Here is a 26,229-nt window from a genome sequence, read left to right on the forward strand (position 1 = left end):
GAAAAGAGATAACGGATCCCAACAAACATAACCAGCCCAATTCTAAACGAAAATTCCGTGCGAGTTTTTTCCCTTCTCCCATTCCTCGTATTCTAAATAAAAATTCCTTGTGAGTTTTTTCACTTCTCCCTTTCCTCCTATTCTGAATAATGTTCGAAAAAGCGGAAACCGGCTATGGGAGAAAAGTAGGTATTATGAATGTGAGGGAGAGGGAGATTTCTCTGCCATTTCATAGGAGTTTTTTCACTTGTTAAATTAAAGGGAATGCATCAAAATAGTTAAAGGAAATTGGTTCTTTTAAGAAAGAACAATTATTTGTACAAATTTGTGCTAAAATATGTATATACATTCTACCACAATATTCTCACTGTTAATACAACAACTACAACCACAATATTCTTTATTTTAAGTCGAAAAGTATATCATAAGCAACGGTAGAGCTCTTGGTATACATATTTGATGCAGCCATCCAGAAATTGCGCAAGGATTTTTTAATAAGGCTTAAATAGATTTTGGCATATGACGAAGGACGAATTCAACTCAACTTGGCCGCCAGAAAATTGCTTTGCTGAATGAAAGCAGGCAACTCCGGCAGATTTGTGTTATGCGGCCGTCTTCTTCTTATATTCCGCTGTTGATGTTGCTGTGGCACCAATTCATTACTCATTTCAGTGAATACCACATGAAATGCAATAAATATTGTGCATTGTTTATATTTCATTTCTTAATTTCCAACAAATTTGCAACAATAAACTTTTAAATTTTTTAAACAAAAGAAGAAATTGGCAACGAAATTTCAATTGACAAAACAGCTGACTTCGAAAATTCGAAATTCCTATTCCCCAATTATTGTTTTCCCTAGGAGAACAGAATTGGAGGAATTTTTCCGCGGGAATAAAAAATCCGCGAGAACAAAATTCCACGAGAATATTTAGAATTGGTCTGAACATAAACAATCTCAAATGTAAGGGGAAATCGTTAACAGAGAAAGTTGAACATAGTCATCATTGTGAATGATGACTAAGTGTGATATCTTATCTGTCAACTGCCTGACAGGATGTTCAATATGGCTACTTTTTAGCGTTTTGACAGGGTGTTCAATATGGCGGCGCCTATCTTCAGCGGGTGATAGAAACAGATACAGAATGAGACAGAGATAGTCAATTACAAATCAGGTGATCCATTCACTTTGGAATTTTGACGTCCATGCAGAAGATATCACACTTAGTTATCATTCACAATGATAGTCATGTGCTAATTAAAGCTGGAGACATTGGTGCTTTAGCTGGAGACATTGGTGCTTTATCGGTAACCGTATCGGTAACCTTTTAACAGCTGATTCGACCAACCTTATGAGAATCAATGCAATCGATTATTGGTGCCGCTAAGGTCGTAACCGAATCGTAGCCAACCAAATGGGTTTTGGTTTACCGTCGTAACGATAAACAGCTGATTACGTTAGGGATACGGATACAGCGATACGACATACGGCACAAATGACTCCGGCTTAAAGCAGATGAAAGGCGTGTTTCGCACGAAAATACTATCAGGCAAATTCTTAACAAAAATTATTAGCGATTTCCTTATATACAAAAAAAAAATATATATATATATATATCCTTGGGTGTTTTTTCACATCTCCCCTTCCTTTTATTCTGAACAATGATCGAAAAAAGAAATCAGGTCCATGGAGAAAAGTAGTTATTATGAATGTGCTTGAAAAGGAGATTTTTCTGCAATTTTTTAAGTTTTTTCATTTGCTAATTTGAAGGGAATGCACCAAAATAGTTAAAGTTAATTCTTTCTTTAACGAAAAAACAATAGTATGTACAAATTTGTGCTAAAATTCATAAATATTCTACCACAATACTCTTTATTTTAAGTTGGAAAGTTTATAAATAAGCATGGAAGATCTCTAGGTGAATTTGATGCAGCCATCGAGAAACTACGCAGGGATGTGACGAAAGAGAGATTTAAATCGGATTGGCCATCAGAAAATTGCTTAGCTGAATGTAAGCAGGCAACTGCAGCGGATTTGTGTTATCCTGCAGTATTATGCTCCTCTGTTGATGCTCTTGAATTTTATACTCATTTCATCCAATGCCATATGAAATGAAATACTGAGCTATATTTATATTTTATTTCCAAATTTTACACAAATACGCAACCATAAATAAACTTCAATTTCAAGATAGAAATGCGCAAGGCGAATTCAGTACCAGGTGTTGTTATCCCAACAGCTGATTGTTTCTCGTGGTTGCTGTAATTTTGATGATTTTGTCGTTACAATAACTTTTGACATAAATAAATTTTGAATTTCCGCTTTCAGATTCGTGGTCCTGGTGGCCAAAACGCGTCTTTTGACACCTCTCTAGATATTTTGGTCGAGATTTAGTTGTACCCTAAAGTAAACAATTACCTTTGTTTTTGTCAAAAGATATTCCCAATAAAATTGAACAATGGCTCCAGAGCGCTCTCCATACAAGTTGCAAATCATACAGCCCTATTGTAAATATTCCTTTTCTCCTAGGGAGAACAATAATTTGGGAAAAGAAATTTAAAATTTCGTGCGCATTTCCAAGGCGAATGCATAGTTTTCATCAAAACGCGTCTTTTGACACCCTCTCGATATTTTTGGTCGAGATTTAGCAGCTGTTCTCTAAAGTAAACAATTACCAAAGCAAAGATTTCAGCACTAGCTTTTGAATTCACGAGTCGGGAGCCAAAATGTGTCTTTAGTATTTGGAACTGCCCATAATTTTGAACTTTGTTCGAGAAAGCCGTCAATTGTTATTTTAGCACATCCATTTGATACTGAAAGAAAATGTTCATTGGGAGTTTTGACCATATCGGTTTCAATTCACCATGCCATAAGTGGTGATCAATACATAAGCGGCGATTGGTTTTTGGGAAACCCACCTTTAACCCAAATCTAAATGGCGAGCCATCCATCTTTATTCCGTATTCAGAAAAAAAAAAAACCAAGGAAAAAATAAATGCATTAGCAATTCAAAGATAATCCTTTTTAACCATAGTAGCCTTGATGCGATTTTAAACGACGTTAAAAGGCAAAGAACCAACATTTTACAATACGTATACATATATGCAGGCATAAATTTAACGAAACCGGCTAACTACAATTTGCAATTGCATTCAATTTACACTGCACCTATTAAATATGCTTTAATTGCATTGCCTTATTATGAATTGGAAAAGCTTTCTCATTTCTTTCGAAAATCTTTTAAAAGTCAAAACACTGTCCTTCCTCCATAAATTGATACACACGAAGGAACCTGACTATCTATATCGTAAGCTTATTTTTCTGCAATCATAAAGATCGGTGTTTCTTCTTAAGCACATTAGATACCGCACGCTACCCTCTGAGCGCCAATTCTTTGTTACTGCAATACGTCTTTGGAACTCCGTACCTACAAGTCTTCTACTCTTTAAGTAATGCTCTGCACTTCAAAAAAGAGCTATCATCATTTTTTAACTCTTAAACTGGATCTCAAATTGTTGCTGTTAAAATGTTCATTTCTAAGTCCTTTTCATTCTCTGTGTCTTCTTTCTTTATTTGTTAAGTACTATTCGATCTATAACCAGCCAAAAGTTATGATCACTATTGCTGTATTTGGTAATAGTCTAGTTGAGGGGTCGACTGCTAATACGTGTCAAAAAATATCGAGAAGTGGCATAAGACGCGTATTAATCTCGAGAACAATAATCCGAAGGCGGAAAAGAAAAATTTTGTCTCTGTCCGGATATATTTGGAGTTGAAGTTGGCGATTTTCATGTGGTTGTTGTTGTGTTAGTACCCCCAAAAAAATTTGTGCATCACCGTGGCGGTAGCCATGGTTATACCACACACCCGGACTTGGCATGGCGTAGCCCAGGGTTATTTTTTACAAGCGTGGCCGAAGGCCGCCAACGCAGAAAGGTGTTCTGCGCAAAAATAATATGGATCCCACCCCCGGTTTCGGAGGTACCCGCGGGTCTTTTTCCGGTTTTTCGTTAATATCTTTTGAACGAGTTAAAATTTTTATTCTCCGCCTCCGGATTATTAATACTGATGTCAAGACGCGTCGTTTGACACATCTCTCGATATTTTTGGTAGCGTATTAGCAGTCGACCCCTCAACTAGACCATTACCCTGTATTTTAATATTTATTAATTACTTTTCTTTAGTTTAGTTAGCAATTCAAAGAAAATCCTTTTTAACCATAGTAGCCTTGATGCGATTTTAAACGACGTTAAAAGGCAAAGAACCAACATTTTACAATACGTATACATATATGCAGGCATAAATTTAACGAAACCGGCTAACTACAATTTGCAATTGCATTCAATTTACACTGCACCTATTAAATATGCTTTAATTGCATTGCCTTATTATGAATTGGAAAAGCTTTCTCATTTCTTTCGAAAATCTTTTAAAAGTCAAAACACTGTCCTTCCTCCATAAATTGATACACACGAAGGAACCTGACTATCTATATCGTAAGCTTATTTTTCTGCAATCATAAAGATCGGTGTTTCTTCTTAAGCACATTAGATACCGCACGCTACCCTCTGAGCGCCAATTCTTTGTTACTGCAATACGTCTTTGGAACTCCGTACCTACAAGTCTTCTACTCTTTAAGTAATGCTCTGCACTTCAAAAAAGAGCTATCATCATTTTTTAACTCTTAAACTGGATCTCAAATTGTTGCTGTTAAAATGTTCATTTCTAAGTCCTTTTCATTCTCTGTGTCTTCTTTCTTTATTTGTTAAGTACTATTCGATCTATAACCAGCCAAAAGTTATGATCACTATTGCTGTATTTGGTAATAGTCTAGTTGAGGGGTCGACTGCTAATACGTGTCAAAAAATATCGAGAAGTGGCATAAGACGCGTATTAACCTCGAGAACAATAATCTGAAGGCGGAAAAGAAAAATTTTATCTCTGTCCGGAGATATTTGCAGTTGAAGTTGGCGATTTCCATGTGGTTGTTGTTGTGTTTGTACCCACCAAAAAAATTGTGCATCACCGTGGCGGTAGCCACGGTTAAACCACACACCCGGACGTGGCATGGCGTAGCCCAGGGTTATTTTTTAAAGCGCGGCCGAAGGCCGCCAACGCCGAAAGGTGTTCTGCGCAAAAATACTATGGATCCGACCCCCGGTTTCGGAGGTACCCGCGGGTCTTTTTTCGGTTTTTCGTTAATATCTTTTGAACGCGTTAATATTTTTATTTTCCGCCTTCGGATTATTAATACTGATGTCAAGACGCGTCTTTTGACACCTCTCTCGATATTTTTGGTAGCGTATTAGCAGTCGACCCCTCAACTAGACTATTACCCACCATTATCCGTTATATTTAATTTGATTAATCTAATTTATTATTATTACAAATGTTCAATTTTTATAGCTCATGCTATTCATGACTAGCACTGTTAAATAATTTGTCAAAATTGTTGTGCTAGGAACAAATTTTCAAATAAATACATACATACACTTTTCCCTTTGTAACAATTTGAGCAGAAAACAAATTCAACACGAAGAGGATAGCATGATGTCGCTTTTCAGAAAGAAAAACATGAGGAAACTTGCAATCACCGACTGCAGAAAATTATACCAAATTTACAATTACGCTTTACCGTCCTATAATAACAATTTTTATATATTTGAAATAAATTATTATACGCACCAAATAACAGTGTCTAATTCACGCACTTAAATTTCTCAAATTTTATTTAATTCAACTTGGAAATGTCAGCGAAAATCACAGAGCAAGAAACACACGAACACACCAATTCAAAGTACGCTATTTGACATACGTATTAATTTATTAGCTCACCACGAAACATTTCTCACCTCGCCATACAAGAAAAATTTAAAAAGAATAAACTATAGTGACAAAAAAAATTGCGTTCGAAATTTGAAGGCATTCTACCATTTAAACGAAGAGTACCACCACACGCTTCAGTAATTAGCTTGAATGAGCTAAAAACAACGAAAAGTTGCCACGTCGTGTTTAGCTCGTGTGGTGTTTAGATGAGTGAATGCGTCAACACGAAATATTTGCAAAAGTTGAAACGATGTTAGATAAAAAGTTGTTCTGTATTAAATAGCATAGTTAGCTTCAAAACAGTAATTCAGATTAAATAAACGCTATCGGCTTTAAATTCGGCGTTCCTGAAACTTCATTTTTGGCCAAAACTTTCACATATACATTTATGTTTTTCGTGAACCTTTGGGCAGCACTCAATATTTTTCAACATTTGCAATTCCATTCTTCATCGTCCTCCTCTTTTTTCTCCATCTTTCATGGAATTTTGCTGCAGCAGTTAAAAAGTATCACAATTAATGTTTCCAAAATCACCTTTTTTACGTAATCCACTTGTGGAGTCACAAATTCTCAGGAGGAATGTAAGTTTGATTAAACTGCAATTAGTTTGGAATTTATTAAAAAACACTTTATGCAAAATTGTGTGGAGAACACGCCGGAAATTAACGCAGTCTACTCGCGAAAGCAAAAGTGATAGGGAGATATTTCATTGGTGAAACTGATTCCAGAGTTGCCGTTGATTTATGTAAGGAGCGGTCAACGGTATAAAGCCGAAAAATTTTCGGTTTGGCACAAAAACGTTTTCACCACATCCAACTTGTCATTCATAATATCCATCTGAGGAATTTGAAGTGGCCCGTTTATTAAAATTTTCGGAATTGGGTTTGCAACGAAGTAAGAGCTCGGCTATCCTTCTGTTGAGCTGTGCTCTAAAATAAACCGTTAATTACAGATATCACTACCAGAACTACGGCCACTTTTTTGTCAACGTGGACTAAAGGCTCTGCAATTGCCTCCAATGTTTATAGTCGCAACAAAATCCCCCAGCCGCTTACTGACAGTATATGTAGATAACACAAAGATAGGTTTTTGTTGTTGTTGTTTTAACGATAAAGACGCTCCTGAAGGCTTTGGGGAGTGTTATCGATGCAGATGGTCCTTTGCGGGATATAAATCTGGTAAGAAAGCACCATTAAGATACTAGCCCGACCATCTCGGGAACGATTAGTATGACCACAATAAACCTTCTAGGGCCATCCCGCCCTCCCATCCCCTAGTTACATGAGGAACTTGGGGTTGCCAGAGCCTCGGCTGCTAAATATGTGTATGATACACTCATATTTGTAACAGGATTCTCCTCGCGTCGGTGAGTTTGACAATTGGGTTGCGGAAGCTTTGAAGCTATAAAGCTTTTTTTGCGTCAGTTAAAGCGATTGGACAACGGATACTGTGTTACGCGCCGCCTATATAGGCTCCCGACTTACAAAATGCCCATTGAAGAAACTAACGGGACTGCTAAAACTCCACACTCAGAATTGCAGCGGCTTGCCGGGGTTAGAATATACATACCCGTGGTAGGTATGCCTGTCGTAAGAGGCGACTAAAATACCCAATAGATTCAAGGGGTTGTGTAGCGCAAATCTTTTAGGGGGCTACCAGCGCAATATACAGCTTCTCCAACCCAATTGTCAACCCCACCTATTCCTGGCAAATCCTGTTTCATTAACAGCCGAAGCTCTGGCGACACCGAACTCCTCATGTATCTAGAGGGTGGGAGGGCGGTATGGCTTAGAAGGTCGCATGTGGTCATAACAAATCGTTGCCGAGATGGTCGGGCTTTGTACTGAAACGTACCGGATCTGCATCCGGCAAGGGACCATCAACATCGACAACACTCCCAAGGCCTTCGGGGAGTGTCCTTATCGCCACAACAACAACAACAACATGTCTTTAGTTTTTCGGTGCAGAAAGCAGCCATTTGATCAAAATAGGACAGTGCTTGGGTGTCTTCCTTATTCTCGTCTAAACAAGTTCATTGTACACCTTCCAGTGGAGACCAAACCATAATTTTTGTATTAATGACGAATTGTAGTGAGGGACTTAATTGCTAGACATCTTTCCTAGCGTCAATAATCAGTTCGTCACTTAGACGGTGCTTGAATGCAAATACTTCTCATAGTGGCGCTCCAGATTAAACTCCAGAAACTAATTATTTTTGCCTGTTCCAGCCAAATCAAATAGATGAGGTAATGGGTTGGTTATGCCGACCACCAACAGTCACAAGTTATCGCATCAACACACTTCAAACTACCGTTTCAGCATTTAAACAGAAATTACAACAGATCTTACATGAAAGGTATACACAGACCCCGATGGTCTATGAAATACCGTTTATTCCCGAGGTACTATGTATATCGCCTTTGCCCGTTAACATCCCAGATTTCAAACAAAAACAGACGGAAATACAGCGTGAAGTCATCGTAGATAGTTCCTGTGGCGCTGCACTACTACGGGGCGCTCATCTTTATGCGCCTGGGGTTCTTGCAATGGAAGCGGGAACTAAGATCGATGAGAAAGTTTTGGTCTATGCTGATTTGGCCGGAAAGTGTAAACAAGGCACTAATACACGATATGAGTCGCTGCACAAGCTTTACTTAGGTATTGGAATCGTTCGAATGCAAAGACATCAGATATTTGGACCTCCAGCTAGTAACGCGCTTGAGCCCTTAAAAGGTACTGCGGTAGAAATGATTGAAACGATATCGGGTGTGCCTGCCATTGGAGATCTCAGCTGTAAGGAGGCATTGCTACAAAATCTACCGTCTATACTATGTGTGCGTGTATTGCAACCCCGTCCCGGAGAACGAGTTTTAGATATGTGCGCTGCTCCGGGCAACAAGACGACACATATTGCAGAGTTAATGGGTGATGTAGGCGAAATAATAGCAATCGATAAGGTGGCCAAAAAAATTAGAGCTATGCAAGAGAAAATAGAGAACCAAGGACTGCATAGTATAAAAGCCTATCATTTCGATGCTTCTAAAGCTTTTGACGAAACGAAAGATATGGAAGAGACCGAAAAGTTGGGTAAACCACCCTTTGGTGCTTGTACATTTGACAAAATACTACTTGATGCACCTTGTAGCGCGTTAGGCAATAGACCTTTGCTGGCGGGGCCGCGCAATATGTGCTCGCAAATGCTCGATTCGTATCCGAAAGTGCAGCGAAAGTTATTTTCGGCTGCAGTGCCATTGCTTAAACGAGACGGCGTATTGGTATACTCGACTTGCACTGTGACGGAACAAGAGAATGAGTGCATGGTAGCTTGGGTGCTTGGAAAATTTCCGCAAATACAGTTAACTTCGGCTACTCCGCGTGTAGGCGGTTGCGGACTAGAACATACAGGACTTAATGAGTTGGAGAGGTAATGAAATTTGATTCACGATGTATTTGTTACAAGCATTTCCAAGGGTTCTTGTTTTCTTTTGTCATTTCAGAGGTTATGTGCAACGATTCGGCCATGATATGACAGAGTTTGCAGGACGCTACATTGATACGGTCGGATTTTTCATTGCGAAATTCACAAAGATATGACTTTTAATTATATCCTAATTAGTCCTTAATATGTATATTCGATTTGTTTTGTTGATTTTCGGACAGGATGAGTAATTGATGTATGCTGTGACGATTTTCTGCCATCCCTTGTCAAATTTGCGTTGCGCCATTATCAGTGTAACTTTTCGAAGAACGAAAATGGCGCAACGCCAAAACCGGTTTGTCCCCAAACCAAATTTGGAAAGGGATGACGGAAAATCGTTCTAAAATGTGTTCATCACCTTAATGTCTTTTAACATCAATCGTACGTGTTATTTGTTACCGATATAGACATGTAAAGGATTCAAATTCAACTGTCTTTAAGTTAATGGTGGATATCCCAATTTGCGTTCATGGTAAAATTTGCTGAATAGGGACAATGAAGATCTTTTTGATGAGCGTTTTGTTACAACGCTTTACTTTCAAAATTTATGTCTCCAGATCCAAGTCATGCCAGGCTGGTGAATGTATCTTTATGGCGTTGTAGGTGTCGATCACGTATATTAAAGAAAAATGAGGCTCTAATTACGCACCATAACAAAATTCATCGCAATTTATCAGATTAATTCTTTATTCTAGTAATTTGCATGGGGGTTCGCCTTTTCTCTATACGATCGTGTGTATTATATAACGCAGTGGTTATGCATATACACTTTAAGCAAACAATGAAAAGTTTGATGGTTATACGTAGCATACGGAGCTGAACGCTGTGCATAGAACACAACAAAAGGCAAAAAACATACCCATATATCATAATTTATATAATTAATACATTTTATAAGCAGACATATGACCTTTGATGAATTAAATCCATAAAAATTATAATAAAATAAAAATATTAATAATGTAATAAAACTTATTGAGTCATATTATACAATACAAGCGGGTTAGAAAAAAATTAATATAAACTTTTTTAAGTAAAATGCGGCTGTGTGCTGTCATCAAACTGTCTCATATGTTGATTTCTATTTATCAGTAATCTTTAATCTACATATTTTTTTGTTATACGCTACATCTGCGCGTAGGACTGAAACAGCCATGTTTTCATGACAATATGCAGTTCTAATTTTTTTAATAACTAAAATGTGAGATAATGATGAATAAAAACGTACTGCTTGTAGTTTTTTTTTATAACTGCCGTTTACAACACATTTTCCGATTAATGTAAAGTACTGCTCAACTCGAATAGGTCTGCCTAGCTGTCTTATATTTAGTTTTGTGAAGTGTGTATGCTTTACGTGGCAATATTCAGTGCTTTAAACTCATCGTCGTGCATTTCAGTCATCATATAAGTACCATCTTGCAGTAATAAAACCACACGACGTGTGCCACCTGAAAAATCAAAGGAAACAAATTACATCAAGTATAACTCAAATGTGTACACATGATCGACGTGTTTCTACCTGGTGATGGCATGCCTGCTTGTATCACTTCAGCAGGAATATTTGCTTCCTGTCCATCACCGCCATCCGATGTTTGTATGCAAAGTTGCCCGCTTGATGTGCCACCTGTAGCAGTGACCCCACTCCCATCATCTACCTGTTGTTGCTGTGCTGCTGCTAAAGCTTGATGTTGTTGCAATTCCGCTTCACTCATTGTCACTACATGAGTCGTACCATCTTCCTTAGTGGTTTTAACAATATACTGTGCCTCTTGCATTGCTTCATTCTGCTGGTGTAACTCGTTTGGATGTTGGGATACTGCTTCCGCAACAGCATTGTCAAGAGTCAGCACTTGATTATCATCACCTTCAGCAGCAGCAACGTACGCGAATTGTTGTTCACCATCTGGTCCTTGCGTTACAAGTATGGTTTGACCCTCGGCATTTTTACCTGCAACCTGATATACTGTACCATCTTCACCTGTGACCAACAATGGTGTGCCATCTTCGTTAGTTAGCATTTGTTGGTCATTAGTTAGGAGTAATGTGGGATCGATATCATGTAATTGTTGTTGTTGATGATCTTGTTGAAGAGATAAATGCTGCTCACCGCCAGCATTTGCCAACAATTGTGTATGCATTACACCGCTCTGCACGTGATGTTGCTGTTGTGACATGGTATGATCATCTTGTCCTAATATTTTACCTGGAATACAAATTCGATTTAAACAAGTTGTGCAATAATTTGAGTGACAAACATGCATACCTGTTATGGGGCACAATTGTGCATGGTGTTGTTGCTCCTCATGTGCATACGTACCATCAGCTTGTTTGCGTACACTCACAGAACTTACTTGACTGGTGCGTCCACCTCCGGTTGGTGGAGTAATCTGTTGTACTTTTTGTATTTGAATTTGTGATTGTGATTGCTGTCTTACATGCATACGCTGTGCCATAGCATCCTCACGGGTCATAACCTTTTTAGTTACTTTCAAATCGCCTGATTTCGATAGTTGTAATATTTTTTGTTCTGGTGTTACAGTTTTAGTGCTGCCTGTGTTACTTGGTCGTGTTACATGCGAAGTATTGCCTTGACGTGGTATTATCATACGTCCGGATGTAGGCGAAGCATGTTGGGCTGAAGATCCAGTGCTTACACCGCCTGTACGCACTTGCATTGATGAAATGCCACGTTGCTGTGTGATGCCGCCAGCAGTAATAATTTTGCGCTGCACACTAGTAACTGCTGGCGTGCGTTGTACATGTTGGCGTGATATTGAATTTATTTGTGTATTACCCACCGAAGTTGATATTCCACTACCACCTACACGAATTTGAGTTCGTGTGGTTGTAACAGAAGATGCTGATTTTGATTCGCTACCACTGTCACTAGCTGCGCCTGCGCCAACCCTTACAATACCAGTGCTAGATACAGCTGATTCTCCCCGTGATAATATGCGAATTTGTGCTTCATTCTTGAGAGTAGTCTAGAAGAAAGAAAATTAAAAACGGACTAATCGAATGAACTTGGGCTAGGAGAGCTTTGCTGTTTTATATAATATTTTAAATAAATAATTAAAACACTACGCGTTAAAAAGCATAGCCCAAAGTAGATTAAGGCTGAAGATACCTTAAATAAATATAAATAACTATGATATTGAGATCTAACTGCCAAAAGGAGTTAAGCGACAAAAAGTAAAAGGTTTAGTTTATAGGTGTAGTGAGTCTTTGAAATTCTGGCAGCAATTGGTTGGACATTTTGTCGCTCAAGTTCCTGTGGCAGCAAGGAAATTTGTTTTGCCATTTGCCAGACTTTGAACTTACATTGCTTCGGCTATTGCTATTGAAACCAGGCTTCTTCATCACACCGGAAGCATTTGTATCTTTTGTTATAATAACCTCCGCTGAATTCGGTCCAACTGGCAATGACTCTCCGCTAACTGAGGTGGAAGCGGGTGTACGCGCAGCACTGCTGGTTCCATTCACCTTAACCACTTTGGACTATGAATAATAAAAAAAAAAAAAAATTTTTTTCAACTAATACTCTAATCAATATAAGTTCCAAGTTATGCAAGTAATTTACCTCAACTGTAATAGCATTACCATTCTTTATACGTTTTACGGTATGTGAGGGTATAAGATCTTCCTCTAAATCTTCCATTGTGGCTGTAGTGCTAGGTAAATCGCTACCATTAGAATCAGAATCTTCTAATTTCCGTTTTAAGCCGCCACCACCGGCACCTAATGAACTATTACTAGTATTCATTGACCAATCACGCTGTCCATCTTGTGAGTTATTATCACTCCCAGCTGCATCACTGCCTGTAGGTGAAGTTGCACGTGAATTCGTTTGATTACTACCCGAAACCCATTGTTTCACTTGATCCATAGCTTTAGTTTTAGATGTGCGCGAAGGCCGTGTAGAAACATCCGAGCCTCCTGATTTGTTAAGCTCTCCATTGTCATTACTGCTGCTAACTGTAGGTAGTTTTCCCGAGCTAGCCCCGCTAGGTTTAGTAGGCGAGTTTGTTTCGACTTTTTTTGTAATATCGTTTGCTTTGCTTTCAGCTGCTTTATTTGCGGCAGCTACTTGTGCGGCTTGTTTGGCTTGTAAAGCTGCACGTGTTTCTTTTTGGCGTGCCAATTGCGTTTCAAACGTCTCTAAAAGTTGTGGAACATTTTCTAAATGTGTCGCTGGTTCCCATGTATTTTGTTCATGTGTACGTGCTTCCCATTTGACTAAATATTCATGCATTTTACGACGTGGATTGAAACGTTTTGCAACTATTTTTTCAACATTTTCTTCTATAACCTCATCAGAGTTGGGAATTGTGCGTTTAGCACGTCTACTTAAAAAAAAATAAAAAATTATGTACTATAATATATGTACATATAAAAAAAATATATATATTTATTTAATTACCTTAATGGCTTGGTGATGTTTGCCGCAGGCAGTTTATTTTGATTCACTCCACCAACAGGATCACTACGCACTGAAAGTGGGTTTTTTAAAATCTTTTGCCCAGGTATAACTGATTTAAGTGAATTATCGCTTTCCATATCTTTATTATCGGCTACTATTTTGGATGGAGGCTTCAAGTTTGCTACTTGTGGTTTACTTTGTGTTAAAGGCTCTAAATATGTAAATTATTATATCGATTAAAATTAATATTATATTTTTTTAATTGTACTTACTGCGCCCAGGAGATAAGTTTTCGCTTGTGTTATTCACAACAGTTTTAGTTATCTTTACAGGCATCTCTTGCAGACCGCCTTGGCCCACTTTTGCAAACGATTGAATAGTTTTGCCAGCTACAATCCAAGTTTCACGTAAACTTTCATCCATTTTAACCCATGTTTGATAAAGTGCCCACGATCCAGTATTTGACTCTTTGTTATTATGCAGTTGTGTGGCTTTCCACAATAAGAACGCCCAAATTTTTGGTTTAGTATCATTACATTCACGTACATTGTTATTTTCTTTAAAGCACGGTTTCTGTTTATGCTCTTCAAAATCTTCGATGAAGTGAAATACGTTGAGACAGCGACCACATACAAGAACGTCCATTGTGGACATATCCTCTTGCGCCGCTGAAGGTAGAAGGGTAACATTTTAAAACTGCATAATATAAACATTTATTTAGTAAATCTTACACTTAATTAATTTGGAATGTTTGCCAATTTCCGTTGGAGTTATGTCTCGGCCGACCATTGCAATATATGTACTTCACTGCTGTCTATTGTTACTTCCTGTAATAGAAAATTGGGAAGGTGTCTATATGTATGTTAGAAGCAAAGTTGTTTGCGCCAAATAAAGAAAAATTGACATTTTCCAATTAGGGGATTAAGCGACTTTGTGAAAAACTTTACGGTTGAGTTTTTATCAAATAACAAAGTAAATTGAACTTTATTTTAAAAGCTACTTGTATCTATTAATTAAACTACTTTGTCCTGTACAAATGTTTGTGCGTTCGAATTCCTGCGCTCACGATTTTTTCTACCATCGCAAAAATAATTTTGTAGACAAATCCACTTTGCACAAGCACATTATACTAAGTCAAACACCATTTGTTGCTTTAAAAATGCTTATTTTATTTAAAAAAAATTTCCATAAACAATTAAATCATACCAAAATTTTCTTATATTGCTGCTACTGCGTCCAAAAGATATATTAAAAAGCAAATGCAATAATTTTCCGTTCGTTTGCAAAACGTAGCACTTGCTGGGAAAGCGATTGACCAATCAAAATGGCGCTGGCAGCAATGCATTGAAAAGTGACACGACAATTATTCAAGTGGTTGGCAACGTATGGTGATGTCAAGATTAGCCGTGGTGAAAACGTTTTTCCGCGCCGCGGACTGGACATTAAAACAATCAGCTGTTCAAGAAATAAAAAAATTTGGTAAACATTTTTTGATAACATGATATAATTATTTGTGATTTCTTGTTTTGGTAGTAGTGCAGTTTACGGTACCCACCCCAAAGTTGGGCTAAGATTTTCGAGTGAGGTATCAGAAGACGCGTATTAATCTCGAGAACAATAGTCCGAAGGCGGAAAAGAAAAATGTTATCTCCGTCCGGAGATATTTGCAGTTGAAATTGGCGATTTTCATGTGGTTTTTGTTGTGTTTTACCCACAAAAAAAATTGGGCATCACCGTGGCGGTAGCCACGGTTATACCGCACACCCGGACTTGGTATGGCGTAGCCCAGGGTTATTTTTTATAAGCGCGGCCGAAGGCCGCCAACGCAGAAAGGTATTCTGCGCAAAAACCCTATGGATCCCACCCCTGGTTTCGGAGGGACCGCAGGTCTTTTTTCGGTTTTTCGTTAATATCTTTTGAACGGGTAACTTGGAAAGTTAACTTCCGCTTTCGGATTCTTGATCTAGACGTGAATACGCGTCTTTTGATACCTCACACGAAAAATTTTGGCCCAAATTTCGGTGGGTACCGTAAACTGCACTATTACCCTTGTTTTTGTAAAAGTGTAGGACAGCGGTCTACTGCTACTACCCGTTCAAGTATTTTACCTTTGTTTTTTCTACTGCCGAACAAGAATACGTTGAAAATGGCTGATATAGATGGGGAAGATCCAAAGGAGTATCGCTGGGAAACTGGCTACGAAAAAACTTGGTGAGTTTATTAAAGCAGCACCCATTTCTAAAATGATGAAATTTTTGATATTCCAGGGAAGCCATCAAGGAGGATGATGACGGACTTTTGGATGGCGCGATTGCTGAAATTATACAAAAGGCCAAAAGAAAGAGGCAAGCGCAAAAGACACAACAAAATCGTTTAGGAATGATGCGGCACCTATACATTATATTAGATTGCTCTGAGTCAATGACTGTGCCGGATTTGAAGCCCACGCGAATGTTGTGCACCATTAAGGTAATTAAGGATTTTGGGATATGCATAATTTTCAGTATCAATTTTTTGTAGCTTTTAGAAATATTCATTGAAGAATTTTTTGATCAAAATCCTATCAGTCAATTGGGATTAATTGTGCTAAAAGGTAAACGCGCTGAAAAGCTTACTGAACTAACGGGCACATCAAAGTTGCATCTTAAAGCGGTGGAGAGGTAATAATAGTATTTTGAATATGTTAATAAGAAATGCATTTTATTAATATGTGTTCGATTATTTTAGCGTCAACAAAATTCCACTCAACAGCGAACCCTCACTTCAGAATGGTCTCGATTTGGCTATGAAAGCGCTAAAAGTAGTACCCGGGCATGCATCACGTGAAGTATTAATTATAATGGGCTCCTTAACTACATGTGATCCCGTCGATATAAATGGCACGATCGATTCACTCAAAGCCGACAATATACGTTGCTCTGTCATTTCATTATCTGCTGAAATACATGTTTGTCGTCATTTAACACAACAAACTGGTGGCACCTATGGTGCTGTTCTTGATGATGCACATTTTCGTGATCAATTGTTGGCTCATGTCGATCCGCCCCCAGCAGCACAAACACAAGAAAACTCTTTGATAAAAATGGGATTTCCACATGCCAAAACGGATGGTGGCAAAGATCCGCCTCTATCGATGTGTATGTGTCATATTGAGAATACAGATGAACCCAGTAAACTTACCTCTGGTGGTTATCATTGTCCGCAGTGTTTTAGTAAATATTGCGAATTACCGGTTGAATGTCAAACGTGTGGTCTGACTTTGGTATCAGCTCCGCATTTAGCACGATCATATCATCATCTCTTTCCGGTTCAACATTTTACAGAATTGGATTTCAATGCGCAAGCAACTAACTGTTACGCTTGCCAAAAACCACTAACAGAGTCAACAGACAAAAATGTGTATCGTTGTGAGAAATGTACGCAAATTTATTGTATTGATTGCGATATTTTCATTCATGAGACATTACATACTTGTGTTGGTTGTAATACAGCAAATGCACAGAGAAAATAGGTACATTTATATAATAAAACAACATAATAATAAAACAAATAAACAAATAACCTATTAGTACACAATGTAGTCTGTAATTTGTAGCTTATTAGGAAAGAAAACATGCAAACCTCTGTGAAATGATCATCAAATCGGGGGCGCCGGGAATATAGATTATATACATAGTTGCCAAAATTTGCAAGAAAATTGGTTTTTGGATCATATCCACTCATGCGACCCCATCTTCCTCATTGAACTAGGGGTGGGGCGTCATGGTTTAGAGGGTTTAGTTGCTCATATTAATCGTTCCCGGGATGGTCGGGGCTAGCACCTCAATGGCGCTTATTATCGTAACGAACCGGATCTATATCTGGTAAAGGACCATCAATCATCATCAATCTTTATCGTTAATACAACAACTACACAACGTCAGAGCATTTTCGCAAATTCACTCCATAACTTTGTAGATTTGGTATTCAACTAGGTAATCCTACGAAGACGTATTAATGCGAGGAAGTGTTATTTTGGACCGAGTAGCCCATTGAAAATATCTCTCTTAAAAGTTACTTTATGGTATGATACCTCTGCGGTAAAGGCATCAGTCAAGAAGACCCTCGGAGTATTGGAGAATAAAGTACCTACATATATGACGTTTACGCGTTTGGATTTTAAAAACCATCAACTGAATTATAGAAAACGTTAAAAAACCAAATTTACCCTATCTGAAATCCACTTGACCCTTTCTAAAATTCAATTTGCGTTTTTCAAAATCAGTTGGGCAATTCACAAGAGTGTCATATTCATGTAAAATTTTAAGACTTGAGTTCTTTCTTTGGTTTCCAATATACAATTTGATTAAATCATAGCACATACGGCAAATAGGAGACGTTCCCGAGATGATCGGGCCGGTGCCTTAATGGTGCATGTTATCGGAACGTATCGGATCTGCATTCGGCAAAGGACCATCAACATCGATAACCTCAAGGCATTCGGGGAGTGTCCTTATCGCTACAACAAGAACAACAAGGAGACCTCGTGAATTACCAAGTCTGGAATAGTACGTAAATTGGTTTTTAGACAGCGTGAACACCAATTTCTCTAACATATTCTAAAATCTAATTGAAGCTTTCTAAATTTGTTCTTTTTTTAAACCCAATTGATGTTTTCCAAAAACGAATTGACGACTGAATAATTGCATATTAACGTTTTCTAAACTCCAATTCACTATTCTAAAATCCAACTGACTTTTTCTAATACCCAGTTGACCCTTTCTAACATAAAGCTGGTAATAGTGTAGATGCCTTATGAAGAGGACCACTTGGATTTTTCAGGCTGTGTATGCGATTGTTAAAATTAATCCCTATAACAAAACATCGTTATTGTTGTGACCTTATCACGCGTTTATTATTTATAGTCAGAATACTTTTGGTGACTTCGTCAACATCGAATTGCATATACGCATCATTAAAATCAAAACGTGTAAAATACTTTCAAACCTTTGAGGTTTATGAAGATGACTTCTGGTAATGGTAATGGAAGAAAGTGTGGTTCTACACATGCGTTGAGATCGGTTGAGTCAGCACAAATTCTATTTTACCATTTGGACTTTTGACTATTACAATTGGTGCTGCCCAATCTGAATAGTTTGTTGGTTTAATGACGCCTGCATCCTGAAGTCGGTTTAACTCTGATTCCTCCACTATTGTTACTGAATACGGAAATGGACTTTTTGGACAGAATTTCGGAATAATATTTTTTTTTAATGGTAGATGAATTTAAATTTTCGCGCAGTGTTCAGGCTCTTTACGGAAAACTGTTGGAAATTCTGACTTGAATTTTCCTATTTGCGCTACTTCATTCACTGAGAGTTGTACCTTCAAACAAAATGAATTTATAGGTATATCCCAAAGACCAAATTCTTTGAAGAAATCTGTGCCTGCGATATTGAGACCACCGACCAAAGTGACTAATACCTTATCCCCCAGCGGGTTAGGGGATCAGAATATATCCGCGGTAGGTATGCCTGTCGTAAGAGGCGACTAAAATACCAGATTCAAGGGGCTGTGTAGCGCAACCCTTCAGGTTGCCAGCGCAATATATAGCTTCTCCAAACCCAATTGTCAACCTCACCTATCCGCGGCGAATCCTGTTTCACTAACAGACGAGGCTCTGGCGACCCCAAGCTCCTCATGGAACTTGGGGGTAGGGAGGGAGGGAATGGCCTGAAGGTTTAATGTGGCCACATAAATCGTTCCCGAGATGGTCGGGCTAGTACCTTAATGGTGCTATGGTACCGGAGCGTACCGGATTTGTATCCGGCAAAGGACCATCACATCGATGACACTCCCCAAAGCCTTCGGGGAGCAACTTTATCGCTACAACAACAACAACAACACTAATACCTTAATTTTTTTTTGTTTCACCTTTAGCAAAAAATCCACCCTTGAACTCAATTTTGTTACAGTTAGCCTCACATGCTGTATGCTTGGTTGCACCCAACGTTGGCATGTTTATATTATTCCATAAACTTTCAGAAATCATGGTGCAATCTGAAGCTGTGTCCAACTGAAGTTGTGTTTTAACGCCATTAATGCAAACTTCTATGTGCCTTCTTAGTTGTGAGAAATCGGTTATAATTCTCGTTTGCGCAGCTGACTCAGTTGATTTCGACGATTTGTTTGTATGTTGTATTTTCACAATCTGTTTTTGTTGTTGCTGCTGTTGCGAACTGTCTTTTTGCTGCTTGTTACGTTTGAAAGTATTGTTTTTCTTTGCAGTGCAATATCCCTCTTTATGGCCCGTAACTCCACATTGTGTACACTTGTGACTTGCATAAGAACAAAATCGAGCATAGTGCATTCCTCCACAAAACCAACATGAAGACGGTGGCGGTTTTGTAACATCTTTTTTTGACTGATTGCGGTTCTGATTTACCTGCGTGCGAACTGTGTGTGTAATTGATGAAGTATTCCCAACCATCTTGTTATCTTTGTGACGATGGAGTATTCGTTGAATTTCAGCATTAGTGAAATCCAAAATAACTGGTTTACTGGATTTTTCTTCATACAGCATCTTAAGAATTATGAAAAACTGCATATTTTGTAGCTTGTAGACCGCTAATAAATATTAACCATTTTAGATTATCGCTGCTGAATGTAGTAAGCTTGAATTTCTCACACTGTTTATTTACTCATGCTATGTACGATGTGTAGTCTTCCTAATCGGTTTTAACTATTTCGAAACATTTGTAACGAGTGCCAAACAGCGATTGTTTTTCTCCAAACATGGGCGTTAGCTTATTTACAGTAACTTTGAAAACAATTTCGTTTAGTTTAGACGGCAAAATTATATGTGTATATTGCTGGTAAACTGCGGAACTGACTTTACGCAGCAAAAGCCTTGTTTTATCTGCATCGCTAATTTGTTCAGCGTCATGTTCGAATATCTCTTGGTACCTCGTATACCAACTCTCAAATGTGTGGTCTTCTTCAGGTGCATATACAAATTCTTGAGTTTGCTTTGATAGAATGTCCATCAACTGCTCCCTGGTGAAGATATTTGATGCTGGTGCTACGTTTATTGAACGATTATTGGTAATTTTATTTTAATAATTTGGGAAAAATTTAAACAACGTGCCATCAGGACGGACAAGGCGACAGCTGTTTCGATTATACCTTGCAAATTTCTTCAAAGCCTTTTCTCCCAGGAGTGGGAGTCGAACCCGCAATCCTACGATAGTTGAAATCGTTACAAACGCATTCAGCTACATCATGCCTTAGTTGTTGTAAAGTTTTTCCCAATTGCCTTCTTTTGCATATTTTAATCTTTTACACATTGCATACTTCGTATTGAATTATGTGCTAAAGCTATCTTGTTGGTACGGCGGTTTTCAAAGAAACTTTGGTATTTGGTTATTGGTAATTTCTGCCATTACATTTTTAAGAAGCTCTTGTTTAGCTTTTGCGTTTCCCTTTGCTGTGTTAACAGACGCGTTAAAACTCGTTCAATTGTCTCCGACATAATCACCCCAATTTATAGTTGTCGTATATATTCACTCTCGTCGCCAATTTTTGTCCTCGTCGCCAATTTTTGTTGTGACCTGTGAATTAGGTTTATTCCATTGGAATTATCAAATACATTAATAAAAATTACAAGTTATAAGATATGTGTTAATTAAAAGCGTCTGCTTCGGATGCTCCTCATCTTCTTACTCAACGTTATTACAAATTGCTGTCAAACTCCTTCGAGTTACATTTAGTATTGCCAGTTGATTACTTTTTGGATAGGGTATCCAGCAGTTATGAAGAGAGTTAAAAAGTTATTCTTCAAATTTAGGGAGTGCTGTTTTTTTTAATTTTCTACAAATTGGCGGACCTGCATGTTTTATTTGGATTCAGAACGGCCTCTGGCGTCGGGATGCCTAGTAAAAACAGTGCAATATTTCAATACTACGGCGTACGGGCATCATAGGGTTACAGTTTTAAGCGTTTTTGCAGTGTGAAGATATGACAATTTTTTAATCAGAAAAATTTTTTTTTTTCAAAATGTTAAGCCGCTCTACTCTAATGTACGCGCAGCTATAATTGCCATGAAAAAATCGTACGGGAATTTGTAACAAATGATGCGGAACTATTAGCCAACAATAGAAAATTTGCTTTAATAATGTCGGACTTTAACTAGAAAGTTCAAAAGTACTATCTTTTTCTTTCTTTCCCAATGACAAAATCGCAAAAATTTAATAGTGTGTCGTTTAGAATTTAATTATAAACTTTCCACGTAGATAATTACCAAATAAATAAGCCCATCAAGTGGTACATTGATTTAGGCGAGATTTTATCGCACACCTAGAATTAATCGACGATCAACTATAAAAAATCGTTTACAAAACGAAAAATTCAGGCTGCGTTTGTCATACAAGCTAAACAAAATTTTCAGTTCTTACAAACCAGGGATGCACCTTAACGTTAAGCTAATCGTTTATCAAAAAATTTCCACCGTTTCCGTTGAAACACTTCGAAATATTATCGATAAAGAAATTATCAAGATAAATTGTATCTCGTTTTTAACCGAAACGAAAAGCTTTCGTTAACGTTAAAAACGTTAAAGAAAACGTGATACTTTATGTTTGAATTGTGCTGGCAATGCTATAGCCATGGTGAAGCCGTAAGGTGGCAACAACGAGCGCACATACACACACAAACTCTATGTAATTTGTTTGTGTAATTCGTTGGTGGTAATGTCAAAAATGCTCTGAGAAATGTTCGTACTGTCAAAATTCATGAGAAAAGTTGCAATCAGCTTGGATAATGCTTTCACCTTTAATGACTCCGCCATCAATCAGCTTTGCCAGCATAGTTTGAAATTAATAATCAACATAAACGATTTGATTTCGTTTTGATATGGCAGAAAACGAAACGAAATCATTTCGTTAATTTGACGATCTTAACGTTAATAAACGAAACGAAATGACTTCGTTTCGTTTATTAACGTTGATTATCGTAACGAAATGATATCGTTTCGTTGGTTAAGCATGCCTGTTACAAACCCTTCTCTGGACAAGGGGCTGATCACATTTCAAACGGCGTCTACAACCAATAATAATAAAATAAATACTAGGCGCGATTTGCCTCCGCGAAGATTTAGGTCGAGCTGCTCTTGCAATTTGCTTGGTGCTCCTTTTTAGTTTTTCCTACAAATTTGCGGGGTGGGCCCTAAATGTTGTATGCCGTCTCTGACCAGCAGTTCAGTTTTGAGTGGAAAGTTTTTCATGGCAGAAATACATTTGGTGTGTTTGCCATACTACCGCCGAGGGATTACCCCGCTAAGAAAAACTTTTTTTAAATTTAAATAAATAAAAAAATTGATGATGACTCTAATCTAATGACTGTAATCGCTTCATCGCCTGAAGTAAACATGAATTTAGTCTACTGTGTTGCCCTCCCTCCCGATGGCGCTCAGCCCCAGCAGCCTTCAGTATAGTCAGACCTTTGCTCGGTAAGTGAAATCGACCGGTATTAAGCTCAGGAACCCAGTATTTCCTTCTATTCCATAACTTGCACCAGTTAGAACCACTTAAGGACTTATTTTGTTTTGTTGACTTTCCGACAGGGTGGTTAAATGATGTATATTGGAACGATTTTCCATCATCCCTTGTCAAATTTGGGTTTGAGGCAAGCCGGTTTCGGCGTTGTCGAAAATCGACACTGATGATGGCACAACGCCGAAACCGGTTTGTCTCAAAACCAAATTTGACAAGGGATGACGGAAAATCGTTCCAATATACATCAATAATTTAAGGATTTGCAGCTTTACTTCGCTTGATTTTCCCCAACACCGTAGTGACATCCGACTCTTCTCTGCTGACATCAACGGGGCTTGACAGGAGTAGCCGTAGAATTTTAATTTATTCGCATATTATGAACAAACCAGCGCAGGCACTGAACAACTTTTCTCCCGCATACTCTAAAAGTGTCTGAATAATCTTCATCATAAATCAGCGATAAATAACGTCGATTGGGAGCACCAAAGAAGTTCAAATCTTCCCCCATCTGTCTCTCCCCCACTCAATGGAGGTCTTCGCTTCCTCTGCTTCCAACTACGGGTGGAATACTGTAGCGTGTGAACTCTAATTTGTTGCGCTGAGCTCCTGTCTGCGTAAAGCTTATACAGCTCATAAAACTCCTTACTTACTTACTTAATCGGCGCTTCAACGTTTAAACGGTTATGGCCGTCCAACAAATTGTGCTAGTTGCTTCTTCTCTGGGTTAACTGGCGCCAATTGGGCACACCAAGGGTATTTAAATCGTTTTCCACCTGATCCTTCCAGCGGAGTAGGGCCCGCCATATATATGTATATTTTCCATAGGTGGGTTCCGATAAAGGTACTTTTTTTAGCCGGAGCATCATCCTTCATTCGCCGAACAGGCCAGCGTAGCCATCAAACCCATCATTTCCGTTTCTTCCAATTAGGAATAAGCAGAACTTACAGCGCGTGTGTTCAGGCCGATGATATCAATGTCATCAGCATACGCCAGTAATTGCTCGCCTTTATAGAATATTGGTTAATAGCGGTTAAGTTTTGCAGGTAGTATAATTTTCTGCAGCATCAAATTAAAGGAATCGCACGATGGGTTAGTTTCGAACAGCTACGAGATGTTGTTTCCAATTTTGACTGATCTGATCAACGTCATTTTGCACAGCCAGCTTATTTTCGTGCTGCCGAAGGCGGCTTTAAAATCGACGAAGAGTGATGGGTGTCAATTCTTTTTTCGTGTTTTTTTCAAGATTTGGAGCATTGTTTCGCTCGATGGTAGATTTACCAGGTCTGAAAACGCGCTGATAAGGTCCAATCAGCCGGTTCACGTTGGGCTTCAATCTTCCGGTGGGCTTCAATCTTCCTATATGCGATATTAAGAAGTCTGATTCCGCGATAGTTGGCGCAGTTTGCAGTATCCCCTTTCTTGTAGATTGGGCAAAGAACACTTAGACTCCAATCGTTGGGCACGCACTCATCCGACAATATTTTGCAAAGAATCTGATGCATGCGGCTTACTAATTCCTCGCCTTCGTATTTCAATAGCTCCGCAGACAATCCATTAGCCCTGCGGCCTTATTGTTTTTTAATCTAGTTATTGCTATTCTGACTTCGCCATAATCGGGTAGGGTGACATTAATTCTGTTATCATCGACTGCGTGATCGGATGTATCATCCCTATGCGGTACATCGCCATCTTTATTTATGAGGGCAAAGAAGTGTTCCCTTCCCGTGGCAAAATTTTCTACCGTTGTCATTATACTCCAATCTTTCGTTGACGTCCATGAGTTGGAGCTTAGGACAAGTATGATGGTTCCAAAGAAGACAATTTTAGAATGACGAATAAAGGAGGATTGCAAGTCATCGAGCGGGCAAAACAACACTCAGTTTTTTCAGGCGATTCGATCTCCATTAATGTAGATAAAAAGCTCATTAACTTATTTTTATACAAATTAGTTATATTTTGCAACTGATTTTCTGTTTTAACTTTTTATATGCACATATGTAATTGCTTCAATTAATACATACATACATAAATGCATTGAGCTTAGTTTTACAGCACAGCCACCTCCACGGTATACCTTTCGTTTACACTTTGTTGATCTTGAAACTTTTTTCGTGCATTCTATAAACAGTTAAATTGTTCTAGTCGTTTTGTTCACACGTTAGTAATAAGACTTAAATTCTTCGATTTTTTTGTTTGTTTAATATTTTAGTTATTTGTGTTATTTGTTGTTTTGAAACGAAGTTGCAAATAAAGTGTTTTTTTTTACCAAAACAACGTTTTAAGAAATTGATTTTACAATGAAATGTGAAGAGAACTAAACAATTTTTTTTTGTTATAAAGTTATTGTTGGTGTAAAAAATGCATGAAAATTTGTTAATTTAAGAAAAAAAAAACTACGTTTAAAAACCTATTAAAGGCGCTGCAAATTATAAATTAAAGGAAACAAAACTGTGTACAGTAGAAGGTAAGGATAAGTTAATAATAAGTGCAGTTAATATACATAAGCGCATACGGACATATGGGGACAAACAGAAGTTCGATTAGTTGATTTGAAAAAAAAAAAAAAATTGCTTCGTATATTTTTACCTTCTCTACATACATACATACATACATATGTATACCTAACTAATTTCAAATAATTTCTTAAGATTATTAATTACCTTCGCAAAGTCATGTCAAGTTTCATATTAACCGCCTTAATCAGCTGTGTTCGGCCAGCTTAAACTTTCTACCAATTGTTACTGAGCCTTATTCGGTGTTACAAAATATTTGTATAAATTGAGAGTGCAATTTTGACGTTTCATTTGGATGAGAAGGTGCAAATTCGGAGAAAGTTCTTCTAACAGGTAAATACCTTCCCTCAAAGTTCGTTTCACTTGCTAGCATGGCGGAACCAGTAACAGGTGACTGCTGGAAATCAGCTGATTAGCACTTTTTAACCCTAATGAGATAACGTACATCTGTGAGACGTAC

At 38.0% G+C, this 26,229-nt stretch overlaps 5 protein-coding genes across 20 annotated transcripts in view; 3 read left to right on the forward strand and 2 right to left on the reverse strand.

The window, feature by feature from the left end:
- Positions 1 to 6,520, reverse strand: part of Arf1 (ADP-ribosylation factor 1) — a 17,163-nt gene extending 10,643 nt beyond the window's left edge. The window contains exon 1 of the mRNA XM_067787212.1: positions 6,362 to 6,520. The gene's annotated coding sequence lies outside the window, so the exon portion shown is untranslated. The remainder of the gene's footprint in view (positions 1 to 6,361) is intronic.
- Positions 1 to 10,343, forward strand: part of LOC137252049 (tRNA (cytosine(72)-C(5))-methyltransferase NSUN6) — a 23,348-nt gene extending 13,005 nt beyond the window's left edge. The window contains exons 1-3 of one of the 6 annotated variants that reach the window (XM_067787211.1): positions 6,018 to 6,408; positions 8,056 to 9,251; positions 9,325 to 10,343. In XM_067787211.1, coding sequence (XP_067643312.1) covers positions 6,346 to 6,408; positions 8,056 to 9,251; positions 9,325 to 9,421 — 1,356 coding nt within the window. In that variant the 5' untranslated portion in view covers positions 6,018 to 6,345 and the 3' untranslated portion in view covers positions 9,422 to 10,343. Of the gene's footprint in view, positions 1 to 6,017; positions 6,409 to 6,446; positions 9,252 to 9,324 lie in introns of those variants that run through there. The other 5 variants (XM_067787208.1, XM_067787205.1, XM_067787207.1 and 2 more) reach the window with 5 other exon arrangements.
- Chro (chromator) lies at positions 9,942 to 15,065 on the reverse strand. Of its 4 annotated transcripts, none has more exons than XM_067787192.1 (9): positions 14,932 to 15,065; positions 14,457 to 14,552; positions 13,998 to 14,393; positions 13,726 to 13,936; positions 12,886 to 13,648; positions 12,627 to 12,803; positions 11,569 to 12,289; positions 10,825 to 11,508; positions 9,942 to 10,753 (listed from the first exon to the last, which is right to left on the reverse strand). In XM_067787192.1, exons 2-9 carry the CDS (start codon positions 14,512 to 14,514, stop codon positions 10,656 to 10,658), a joined length of 3,108 nt encoding a protein of 1,035 aa, XP_067643293.1. In that variant the 5' UTR covers positions 14,515 to 14,552; positions 14,932 to 15,065; the 3' UTR covers positions 9,942 to 10,655. The 4 variants fall into 4 exon arrangements, with proteins under 4 accessions (XP_067643293.1, XP_067643294.1, XP_067643295.1 ...); XM_067787193.1 differs by lacking the exon at positions 14,932 to 15,065 and adding an exon at positions 14,760 to 14,896; XM_067787194.1 differs by lacking the exon at positions 14,932 to 15,065 and adding an exon at positions 14,748 to 14,891.
- A 7-nt stretch (positions 15,066 to 15,072) lies between these two features.
- On the forward strand, positions 15,073 to 17,288 carry Ssl1 (general transcription factor IIH subunit 2 Ssl1). 8 transcript variants are annotated; one of them, XM_067787203.1, is made up of 5 exons: positions 15,073 to 15,204; positions 15,790 to 15,936; positions 15,993 to 16,194; positions 16,246 to 16,385; positions 16,453 to 17,287. In XM_067787203.1, the coding sequence occupies exons 2-5, from the start codon at positions 15,872 to 15,874 to the stop codon at positions 17,234 to 17,236; spliced, it is 1,191 nt and encodes a 396-aa protein (XP_067643304.1). In that variant the 5' UTR covers positions 15,073 to 15,204; positions 15,790 to 15,871; the 3' UTR covers positions 17,237 to 17,287. The 8 variants fall into 8 exon arrangements, with proteins under 8 accessions (XP_067643304.1, XP_067643298.1, XP_067643305.1 ...); XM_067787197.1 differs by having other exon boundaries at positions 15,098 to 15,204; positions 15,795 to 15,936; XM_067787204.1 differs by having other exon boundaries at positions 15,128 to 15,204; positions 15,860 to 15,936; positions 16,453 to 17,288.
- A 7,248-nt stretch (positions 17,289 to 24,536) lies between these two features.
- slif (slimfast) overlaps positions 24,537 to 26,229 on the forward strand; it is a 49,750-nt gene continuing 48,057 nt past the window's right edge. Inside the window, exon 1 of the mRNA XM_067791046.1 lies at positions 24,537 to 25,720. The gene's annotated coding sequence lies outside the window, so the exon portion shown is untranslated. The remainder of the gene's footprint in view (positions 25,721 to 26,229) is intronic.

This window comes from Eurosta solidaginis, chromosome 5 (genome assembly GCF_040869045.1).
Source record: "Eurosta solidaginis isolate ZX-2024a chromosome 5, ASM4086904v1, whole genome shotgun sequence".
In the NCBI taxonomy this organism is placed as follows: Eukaryota; Metazoa; Arthropoda; class Insecta; order Diptera; family Tephritidae; genus Eurosta; species Eurosta solidaginis.